Genomic DNA, 11,126 nt, shown 5'->3' with positions numbered 1-11,126 from the left:
ACCCCAGCCCTCAACAACCACTCAGCCACAGCCAGGGCTGCCCGCCTGGCCAGCCTTCACACACACACACACACACACACACACACACACACACTCACACGCTGAACCTCCCAGGGCGCCTGGAAGGAGACAGAACTTGTTCTGTTGGTCATCCTCCACCCCCACCTCCCAGCCTTTAATGTCATATCTATTCATTTCAGACACTCACTGACCACTGACCACAGGCAAGGGACTGAAGAGGAAACGGACAGAGGAATGCAGCCAGCTAACCCGAACGCGCAGTCCCCGCCTGGGGAAGACGGAGATCAAAGAGCCTGTGGCTGCCCATCCCCTGGTCCCACAAGAGAGAGTGATCCCCTCCTTCTGCTCAACTGCCTCTTGAGAGCCAAGCCCCTGGTTCTGAAGACCTGAATCCAAGGGGCCTGATCTTTCCTCCTCCTCTGCCCTGAGGGGTCGCGAGCAGATAAGGCGACCCCTCCCTGGACAAACTGTGAAAAGCAAAAGTCCTGGAGCATGACCACGGGGTCCTGGCCCCAAGCAGTCCTCTGCAGAGAAGCTGGCCCGCCTCTCTGGACTTCAGTGTCCCTGCGTGTGGAGTAAAAATAGAGAGCTGTGTTTCTGAGATCCTGGCAGGAAACTGGCCCCACGTCCCCAGTGGGTGATTAAAGAGAGGCAAGTGAGTGGACGGACTTGCAGAGAGAGGTGTAGGCAGGGTTCAGGGCTCAGCCAGAGGTGGTGCAGCTCCCGGGAGCTAGTGACCGGAGAGAGTCCAGGCCTGGAAAGCGGCCAATGGATCAATCATTGACCTTCTCCCCCTTCCAGTGCTCTGGTCTCTTTCCAGTGCCTCCCGCTGGCTCAGAGGACAAGGGATCCTGGGTAACTCAGGCCACAGAGGCCAGCCACTCAGCACACAGAGCAAGCACGGAACAGCGGACAGTGGATCCAGAGCGGGGCGATGAATGGAGAGTATCTGTTGATAACATAAGTAACTACTTTGTAAAACATTTAGCTCAAGCAGCAAATATCTCTATAATTGTTCTTGTTGGCATAGTCCTCAGGGTTCTCAATAAATACCAATAAGTCTAAAGAAATGACAACCTAATAGGGGAATTTTGTTTAATAGGATGACCAAAGAAGGGACTTTTTTTTTTAAATGTATTTATTTTTAATCGGTGGTTTCTGCCATACATTAAGGCTTCCCAGGAGGCATTAGTGGTGAAGAACACTCCTGCCAATGCAGGAGATGTAATAGATGTGGGTTTGATCCCTGGGTCAGGAAGATCCCCTGGAGGAGGGCACAGCAACCCAGTCCAGTATTCTTTCGTGGAGAATCCCATGGACAGAGGAGCCTGGCGGGCCACAGTCCACAGGTCGCACACAGAGTCAGACACGTCTGAAGCGACTGAGCACGCACACACACCATATCAACATGAATTTTTAGGAGGAGAGACGTTTATAAGACAGAAGATTTTATCCACAAAGCAGACTTCCATGTCCTCTCCCCAGTAGAATAATCAGCTGTTGAGTAGCCACTGGCCAGAAGGAGGAAGTAAGGGGTGCAGGGCTGGGCTGCACTCGCTCCCTATCATTCTGAGTCAGAACTGGAGGGTGGTGGAGGCTCCAGGGGAGGCTGTCTGATTACAGCTCCCCGTTACCCTCTGAGGTTACCCTATTTCGGTGCCCGGGTCAGGACCTTGGCAGGAGCCCCGGAGAAGAGGGAGGCCTCTGGCAGTTCTGCGTCTTTCCAGGCTCGGGGAGGGGGCCCTGCCGTGTGAGGGGAAACTGTCCAGGCCCTTACGCTCCACCTGCCAGCAAGGTAAGCAGGTCTGGAGGAGTGAGCTCATGTCAACGCGGTGAGCCTGTAGAGAAAGCAGTGTGAAAACCCTCCTGGGACCAGCCCCAGGCAGGAGCAGCCTTTGTCTGGCAGGAGACAGTGGGGTGATGTCAAGTCCACCTGGGTTGGGCCCTGCCTCCAGCTGCGCCCCACACCCACCTTGGCAGGACGGAGGCCTGGGGGCCGGCTGAGGGCTGAACCTGGCAGACAGGACCCCCTCCTGCACCCGGCTTGCCAGCCTTTGTCTCTGGAGCATTCAGAAGAGGTCGCGCAGCAAGGGGCGTGCCATGCCCTCTGGAGGGGGCGGGGAGAGGTCATGGTCGAGGCACTCCGCTCTAGGGGGAGAGGGAGAGAAAGGCTTGCTGTTTGCCCAGGAAGGGAGCAGACACTGGGGCCCTTGTCCTGGGGCAGCGGGGAGCTGCTGGCCAGATGGAGAGCGGCCGGGGGCTAGGGCAGGGGAGAGGAGGGATTCCAGGCCCAGCCATCAGCCTCTTCCTCCCAGCCCCCATCCAGCTCCTGGGCCTGCCCGAGACTCAAGGAAGGGCAGCCCCAACTCCCACCCAGATACAGAACCTCCAAAGGCAGTCCTGAGGCTGAGGGCCCGACGCTGCAGAAACCCCCCGGGTTTGGACCATTGACGCTGGGCAGGCTTCTCCCTGGAAGAGGGTCTCCTGGTCTGTGCCCGCACACACTCAATCGTGTCCGACTCTTTTCGACCCCATGGACTGTAGCCCCCCAGGCTCCTCTGTGCATGGGATTCTCCAGGCAAGAATACTGGAGTGGGTCGCCACGCCCTCCTCTAGGGGAATCTCCCAACCCAGGGGTCAAACCTGCGTCTCCTGCGTTGGCAGCCAGTCTCCTGGTTGGCAGTGAATAAGCCCAGCCTCAGGCCTTCGGAGCAGCTTTCCGGTGAGGAGGGTTGAGTCCGGGACCCAACAAGCACTGATGAAATCTGTGCTGCGTGCAGGGCCCTGCACAGGGCGGGAGAGTGAGAGCCCCCTGAGGGCCTGAGAAGCCTGGTCACCAGGCGCCCGGCTCCCGCCCAGCCCCTGACCCCCAGCAGACAAAGGGCTGGGGCTGGCAGAACCAAGCCCAGCAGCTCCCTCTCAGCCTGGCCCTGTTGTTGTTCTACACCCTCTTTGTAAACGTAGCCACTCCCAGGAGTGTCCCCAGCACCTCAGCCAGCCCTCAGCCCTTGTCCAGGGTTGGCTGGGGGCGCAGAGAGGAAGGCCCCCCAAGGCCAGGCTCTTGGAGCAGGAGGAGCAGGGGCGGCAGGGGCAGGGTGCGCCGGGCAGAAAGAGAAACAAAAACCACCACCCACTGCTGACCCCTCGCGTCCACCCCTAGGTGGCGCTCTGGGTGCACTAGCGCACTTAAGCTTGTGTGTGCGTGTTAGCCCGTCGATGGATTCCGACTCTGCGACCCCATGAACTGTAGACCTTCAGGCTTCTCTGTCCATGGGATTCTCCAAGCAAGAAGACTGGAGTGGGTTGCCATTTCCTTCTTAGCCTGCCATCCTCCTTTTATAGGTGAGGAGGCTGTGGCTCACCGTAGCTAAGGAGACAAATAGCTGATGGACAGGGAAGGGAAATTCTGTTACTGAAGAGTTTGGTAAAGGTTGCACAGCCACTAAAGTGTCTCTGTTTTTCAGATGAAGAAAGTTCAGGGAGGTGAAGAGATCCACCGAAAGTCACACAGCTAGCAAGTGACAGAATTTGGGCTTGCACTCAGGCTGGCCTGGCCCCGGAGCCCACGGTTCCATCTTCAGGCTGCAGAGGGCCCCAGAGAGGGAGCCTGGAAAGACTCTGTTCTCGGAGATTCCAGGCAGAGGGCGGCTTCTCTGCCCTTGCAGACCTTGCCCCAAACCCCTCCTCAGTGGTAGCCGGGGGCGGGGGAGGGGGGGAACCCTTGCAGTTGGGACAGGGACTCCACCAAGGCCTGTGCCTCCAGCCTCCACCTCCGGCTGCCACCTAGTTCTTTCCTCCGACTCCACCTTCCAGGGGCCTGGCCTGGCTCCCTCCATCCTGGGCCAGGCGGGCCTCCGCACCAGGGCCAGGTTGCCTCTGGGCACCACCGTCTGCGGGCCACACACAGGCTGCACCTACCCTAATTCCAGCAGATTTCAGCGCCAACCACCATGATTCATTAGCTCCCCCTTGTCCCAACAGACAAAATGCACAGCAGGAGGGAAAGAGGTCAGACAGCAGAGACGACTTCCAGGTTGTAAGGAATGGGAGATTCGAGAATTGGGAACCAGAGAAGGTAGGGTCCTTTAAAGGAGGAATATGCTAGGCTGCCTGAGTGAGAATCCAAATTCAGGGGTTCCGGACTAATCCACTTCCTCTGGCTCCTCCAGCTTCCTCCCCTCTGGGCCCGAGTGCTGGAGTGGGAGCTGGAAGCTTGCCTCCGGAACCTGTTCAGACCTGCAGCCAGGCCCATACCTGCAGCAAACACCGGTCCCGTACAGCAGCAGAAAGAATGAGCACTCACTGAACACGTACTGCGGTCCCTCTCTGTCTCTGTCAGCTCATGTCACCTTCAAATGGCCCTAAGAAAGCTATGGTCCTTATGTCCACTTGACAGCAAGCAAACTGAGGCTCGAGGCCTCTTCCAGGATTCCCCATATTCCCAACATCTGTTCGTCCTTCAAGGTTAAGTTTAAATGCCCCACTTCTTGCCCAGGACCTCTGCCCTCTGCGGGGCTGCCCACAGGGACCACTGCTAATCAGAGCCCCAGCTCTCCAGGCCAACCTGCCGTTTCCTAGCTCTTTACCTGGAACAAATGACATCCCTAAATCTGATTGCTTACCTGCCAAGGGAAATGATGAAGCACCAAACAACAGAGGAGGGTGGTGAGCGTTCAGTGAGGTAACAGACATAAGGCCCTGCAACCAGTCCCTGGCACAGAGAGGGCGCTTAACAGAGGCAGGCTGTCATTGCTGATTTTATTTCATATGCTCTCTTATTGGCTCCCCATCATGTTAACTCTGTAAGTTCAGTGAGGCCTCACCTGGACATCTCAGTCTTGGTTTGGGTTCCCCAGGACACAAAGATTCAAGGGCACACACATACATAGAGGTGACCAGAGTGAACCCCAATAGAGGACGGGAGAGGCGAGGCAGGGAAGGGACAGAGGCAGGCATGGCGGTGATGTCGACCAGCTCCCACTGTGGAGCCCAGCCCTGCTGGGGAGCTCGGGGAGCCGGGTCAGTCTCTGATGTGCCCTTCTCACCCCCGCTGGCCTCAAACCCCAACTACATGCCAGGCCCGTTTCCTGTAGCTCTGAGCCCTGCTGACGGACCATCCAAGGCTCCTGCCTTGTTCAGTTAACAGACAGGGACAGGAGGCCAAGCCTTGGAGACAGGCGTGCCACAGGCTGAGGGCTGAGCCTGGTTGAGAGCCAGCTGGGCACAGAGATAGGCATCAAGAACACTCTGTGTATGTGAATGTGCTCAGTCGCTCAGTTGTGTCCGACTCTTTGCGACCCCATGGACTGTAGCCCGCAGATTCCATGGGGGCTCTGAATCCTCCTCAGTCCATGGGGATTCTCCAGGCAAGAATACTGGAGTGGGTTGCCATGCCCTCCTTTGGGGGATCTTCCCAACCCAGGGATCAAACCCATGTCTCCCGCATTGCAGGCAGATTCTTTACCATCTGAGCCACAAGGGAAGCCCTTGTCCTGGCCAAACAGGAGGGACCCGGTGGAGGTGCCGCCCGGAGGCTCACAATCAGATCTTGGCAGATCACTGCCATCAGGTACAGGAGGGAGGGTGGGTAGCCTGACCCAGCTCCCCCTGCATTCTCAGACCCCAGTCCGCCATCTCTGAGGGCTCTGAGTCCAGTCCAAGCAGGTTCAGCCTGAGAGACAAGCTGGGGAGAGGACTAAGGGAAGAAGAGAAATATTTGGGCACAATGTTCTAATGACTATTGCTACCTAACAAATTCTCCAAAACCTGGTCGTGTGAAACAACGGCCATTTCATTTTGCTCAAAGTTCTGTGAGTCAGGGATTCGGGAAGTACCTGGCTTCCTGAAGGTGGGTCTTGCTGGGGGTCTGCCGTGTGATTGCCATCAGATGCCAGCTGGGGCTGGAGTCATCACAAGGCTCGTGGGCTGGTGGTGCACGACGGCTGTTCCCGGCACGGCCAGCAGGGGGAGCGCCCCTGAGCTGCAGATGGGACCCCGTCCACGTGGCTTCTGACTTCTTACAGGGGGGCTGCTTTATCCCAGAGGGAAGAGGTGGAACCTGGGTGGTCTTCTCTAACTCAGCCTCAGCAGTCACAGAGCGTCACTCCCACGGTACCTGATGATGGAGGCAGTCATGGCCCTTCAGAACCAAGGGGAGAAGGACACAGTTCCCCTCTCCCTGGGAAGAGAGCCAAAGGGGCCATGTTTTAGATTGAGCTCAGGTGACATCTCAGAACAGGTCCCTCTCCCTGTGCTACCTGGGATCTCACAGGTTACAGGCCCGGGGGACACTAGGAGACTTTGAGGCAGCATCCATCCTACAGATTCAAAGACTGGGGCTCTGAGAGTGTAGGGCCTGGGCCTCTGCACCTGCCTCAGCTCCATCCGGCCCATCTGTGACAGTGAAGGCCAAGGAGCCCTTGGGCCCTGAGCCCCAGGATGGGTGAGCAACCTGGAGAGGTGTGTGTGGGTGGTGGTGCACGGGCCCGGGGGTGTTTGAGTGCGAGTGTGTGTGCCCGCGAGGATGCGTGCATGTGGCTGGAGGGGGGAGGGTTAGTCTCCTCCCTGGAAGAAACTGTGCTCCACCCCTCCCTGAGGACCTGGGTTCTGCAGGGCTGACGGGGAAGTCAAGGCAGCACCACGGGGAGGACAGGGCTTCAGGGGGAGGGGCTGAGCGAGAACGAAGCCTGTGGGCTGGGAGTCAGATCCTGGGGTCTCGGGGTTCAGGGCTCTCAAGAAGAGGGTGACAATCATCAGAAGCCATGGACAGCTTCCTGGTGGCACAGTCAACCACGGAAAGACCTGCAGAGACGGGGGGAGGGGGCGTGGGGGGCCAGGGAAGCCAGATAAACACATCATCTCCAGCTCCTCCCTGAGCCAAGAAGTAAAATGCCCCCCAGCACCCCGCCTGCCCCACAGTCCCCAGGGCAAAGTGGCCCAGGCAGGCCAGCACCCCACGTGTGACAAAGCCTGTCACCAGCCTCTGCCCTCCCTCGCCGGTGCCCACCAGGGCCCCCTGCTCACAGCTGTGTACCCAAAAGGCTCTCAAGAGGCTTCCGCTGAAGGAAGAAGGCGCAGGTGCGTGCTGGGGCTGGCTGTGGGCAGGGGTCCCCCCGGCTACTGCCCTCGCTCCTCTGCTGGGCCTCTGGGCAGGGTGGCTGCTGCAGCAGCCAGTGCCCACTCCAGGGGCCCACCCAGGCCTTCAGGCACTTCCTGAGCAGCAGGACGTATCCTGGCCTGAGTGCCCCTGGAAGGAGGCAGCTTATCAAAGGGGAAAGGACACTTTGTTCAGGCCTGGTCACTCGCCCAGACTGGGGGTGGCATGTTCGGGGCCTGGCGGGTAGGGCAGGGCACTGCCAACAGGAGGGTCCCAGCCAGCAGGCTGGGGCGGGAGGTCTGGGGAGGGCGGATGCGCCGGCTCCACGCTCCAGGCGGTGCCAGGACCTTGGCCCTTCCAGAAATGCGTTCGGGCGCCCCCTTCCCCTTCACAGTCCTACCTTCTCTCCATTCCCGTCCTACCTCTCAGTCCTGGAGGGGCTTTGCGTTCACTCCGTTCATTCATTTAAGCCCTGTGTAAGGGTGCTTGGAAGGTACTGGTAAGGCTCTAGACCCTGGGGACAGAGCAGCAAACAAAACCGCCCGCAGTGCCTGCCCTCGGGAAGCTCACGCTCCAGTTGAGAGGCCACAAGCGCATAAACAAACTAAACACATGATGTGTCAGATGACGGAATCGCTCTGAAGAAAAGTGAAGCAGGGGAGGGGCGCAGAGAGGGAGTGGCGTGGAAGAGAGAGATGGTTTTTCTTTATACGGGGTGATTAACAAGGTGACAGCAAACGAAAGACGTCAAGTAGTAGGTAAAGAAGTGAGTCGTGTAAATTCCTAGGAGCAAAGCCGGCATTGCAGCGGGAACAGCAAGTGCGAAGGCCTTGAGGCAGGAGCGGGCTGCGCCTGCGCAGGAAACAGCACGGGAGACAGCAGGGGCCGCCAGGCCAGAGGGCAGGAAACAGCAGAGCCGGCCTGCCGGAGCGCGAGAGACAGCAGGAGGGCGGCCTGCGAGGCTGGAGACAGAGGGCCCAGACGGCAAGCGGCCGTGGGAGGACTTGGCTCTCACTTGGGCGATGGAGAGGCAGTGTAGGGCTTTCAACAGAGGAATTGTTTATTATTAACATTAACTGTTTAGTTGTTTTTTTAACTGTTTAATTTTTTTTTTTTTTTAGTATTTTTTAAGTGTTTATGTTTTAAAGTAACAGTAGCTCAGGAATTCACTGAAAGTCCAGCGGTTAGGACTCAGCGCTTTCACTGCTGGGGCCCAGGTTCAATCTCTGACCTGATCTGGGAAATAAGATTCTGCAAGCCGCACAGTGTGGCTAAAAAGGAAAAAGCAACAGTAACCCATGTTACCTAGTGCTTAATATATATCAGCCACTCTTCGAAACAATGAATATGTATTAGCCCATTCACTCTTCCCAATAATCTTCATTAAAGATGAGCATACACTGATACTAGGGAGGTCTCCACCATGAGATGCTGGCAGCACCCCGTCCCACGCTGTGACAAATGAAAAATGTCGAATGTCCCTGGGCAGATGGAATAGCCCCGGGTGAGAAGCACTGCCGGAGGGTCTCCCAGCCGCCCCGCCCGCCTCTGTCCCAGCTCAGCCCCGCACCTCTCCCTACAAGTGTAACAGCCCCTAACTGCCCCTGCCTCCTCCACCGCACGCCTCATCCTAGATGCCACGACAGAGCCGCTCCCCACTCTATGGCCCTCGACGGCTCCCACCGCCCTGAGGATGCACAGCAAGCCGCTGAGGTTGGTGCCGCGGCCCTGTGTAACCCGGCCCTACAGCTGCGGCTCTGTCCTCGAGGCCCTCGTGCCGCTGCCCTCCCTCTCTTGCCCAGCCTGGTACCTTGTGCTGAGCCCGCTCTTTGCCAGCCACGGTGCTGGGCACCCAGACCTGGGGACAAAGCTCCCGGAAGCCTGCCTTCACGATGTGTCTGTCCAGGGGAGGGGGGAGCAGGGAAACACGTGGATCCCATTAGTTCCACAGCCAGGGAGCTGTGAGGGCCCTAGAAGAGGAGGTGCCAGAGTCGAGCTGTATAGGATGGGCAGGGCTGTGAGAAGGAGCAGGGACGATCTGGGGGCAGCAGCTGTGAGGGGCTTGGGAAGTGTGGCTGTGATCAGGGCCCAGCCAAGGCACGATACTGCCCGTGTACAGAGAGACAATCGGCAGGGAGCCAAGGACCGAGTTCACATACGGGCAGACTCACCAAGGGAGACCTGGGAGAGGGGAGACCAGGGTGGTTCCGTCTGGATCAGAGAGGCAGACAGTGGGGCCCCGGTGCCGACTGGACACTCCCCCCATCCCCGGCGGGTCCCCCTGGCAGGCATGCCCTTTCCCTTTACTTCACCTGTCAAATCCCTCCTGCTCCTGCAAGCCCAAGTCACAGACGGTGCCTCCTCCTCTTTGAGGCCTTCTAGGTTCCTCCCTGATGGAATCACTAGCTCCTTCCTCTGCTTTCCAAACCTGTGTTATAGCAACATCTTGCTCTGATTTTTACTGCAGGGTTGCCCTGACCCCACGTGCCCACTGTGGATTTCACGAGGACAGGGAGGCAGTCGTTTCTGCTTGGTCTCCGGACAGGTTAAATCGAACTGCCTTCAGCAGAGGCAGCCCCAGCCCTCCGCGACCCGGGGATCCGGGGGTGGGGGGTGAGGGGGACATGGAAATACCCACCGTTGGGCATCTGACCCAGGAGCGCACCTTCGCGGGAGGGGGCACCATCGGATTGCGGGGCCGTCGAGGCCAGGACGCATTGGCGGGGCCTGAGTGCGCACAGGCCCTGCTGAGGCGCGGTCGCCCACGGTGGCCGGCAGGCCCTCCTCCGACTGCACGCCCCGAGGCTGACCCTGTCCAGCCGGAGGCGGCGGCGGGATGCGGCTGAGAGATTCCGCGCGGCGAGGGCCCGGCTGACCGCCGAGGACCGGCGGCGCCCCCTGGTGGTGGAGCCGCTCCGGTACTCCTCACGGTCCATTTCAACGCCGCCCCACTGCCCTCCGAGTTACAGCAGCCGCCAGCGAGGAACTCACCCCCGACCCCAGCAACCTCCTGCGCGGTACCCCCCGCCTCACAACCCCCCCCCCCCCCCCCGCTCACCCCTACGGTCTCGTCCCTATGCAGCCGCCAAGGGGGGCCTTTTAAAATGTTAACCACTGGGCACTCGCTCTGATAAGCTTAAACCCCTCAAGGGACTTCCCTGGTGGGTCCAGTGGCTAAGACTCCCAATGCAGGTGGCCGCGGTTCGATCCCTGGTCAGGGAACTAGATGCTGCAAACTGCAGTTAAAGACCCTGGCTGCTGCAGCTAAGACCTGCCACTGACAAATAAAGACAAACTTTTAAGATAAGTAAAAACAAACTCTCAAAACCCAATCAACAAAGGATGTGATCTCCTTCCTTTCTGATCTCACTCCCGCTCTGGCCACGCAGGTCTACTTCCGGTTCCTCACACGCTCCAGGCCTGCTCCTGCCTCAAGGCATCGGCCCCTGCTGCTCCCGGGCTGGGGCATTCCCTGACGCCCCCGCGGTCCCTGCCCTCCCTTCCTGTGGTCAACAGGACCTCCTCAGAGAGGCCTCCCTGTCCCACCCTCTGAGACAGCCGCCCAGCAGCTTCCTCACAGCACCTGCCACGCCCGGGTCCAGTTTCTGTTCAGTTCATCCTGCTAGCAATCCTAAGTGCTCATATAGTGGAGGATCAGCGTCTTGTTCAAGGCTCCCCCCCACCTTGCCCCCCACCTACTCCAGTGCCTAGAACAGGATGTAATGAAGTGAAGTGAAGTCGATCAGTCGTGTCCGATTCTTTGCGACCCCATGGACTGTAGCCTAACAGGCTCCTCCATTCATGGGATTTTCCAGGCAAGAGTACTGGAGTGGGTTACCATTTCCTTCTCCAAGAACAGGATGTGGTGGGTGCTTAATCAGTATTGATATTTGATCCCTGCCAAACAGCCCTTCTCTCAGCCTGCAAGAGAAGCCTGTGATTCGCCCATTTCCAGGATGTGAAAACTGAGACTCAGGGAGGTCAGGGGCCTGCCTGCAGTCACATGAGC

At 58.6% G+C, this 11,126-nt stretch overlaps 1 protein-coding gene across 1 annotated transcript; it reads right to left on the bottom strand.

Moving 5' to 3' along the window:
- Nucleotides 1-1,361: 1,361 nt before the first annotated feature.
- LOC113881952 lies at nt 1,362-10,150 on the bottom strand. The gene is made up of 6 exons (XM_027525074.1): nt 9,430-10,150; nt 5,856-9,087; nt 2,665-2,805; nt 2,408-2,490; nt 1,994-2,169; nt 1,362-1,859 (listed from the first exon to the last, which is right to left on the bottom strand). Exons 2-6 carry the CDS (start codon nt 5,903-5,905, stop codon nt 1,665-1,667), a joined length of 645 nt encoding a protein of 214 aa, XP_027380875.1. The 5' UTR covers nt 5,906-9,087; nt 9,430-10,150; the 3' UTR covers nt 1,362-1,664.
- Between the last annotated feature and the right edge of the window lie 976 nt (nt 10,151-11,126).

This window comes from Bos indicus x Bos taurus, chromosome 23 (genome assembly GCF_003369695.1).
Source record: "Bos indicus x Bos taurus breed Angus x Brahman F1 hybrid chromosome 23, Bos_hybrid_MaternalHap_v2.0, whole genome shotgun sequence".
In the NCBI taxonomy this organism is placed as follows: Eukaryota; Metazoa; Chordata; class Mammalia; order Artiodactyla; family Bovidae; genus Bos; species Bos indicus x Bos taurus.
Note: the sequence above shows the minus strand (reverse complement) of the source record. Positions and strands in the feature narration are given on the sequence as shown.

Excerpts from the sequence above, each read along its gene's own strand:
- LOC113881952 (XM_027525074.1), bottom strand. The coding sequence starts at position 5,905 with ATGGCAATCACACGGCAGACCCCCAGCAAGACCCACCTTCAGGAAGCC. Across the intron at positions 2,806-5,855 it reads ACCCACCTTCAGGAAGCCAG|GGCCCTGCACGCAGCACAGA; the intron begins GTACTTCCCGAA and ends CGCCCTGTGCAG. Across the intron at positions 2,170-2,407 it reads CCTCAGGACTGCCTTTGGAG|AGCGGAGTGCCTCGACCATG; the intron begins GTTCTGTATCTG and ends CTCTCCCCCTAG.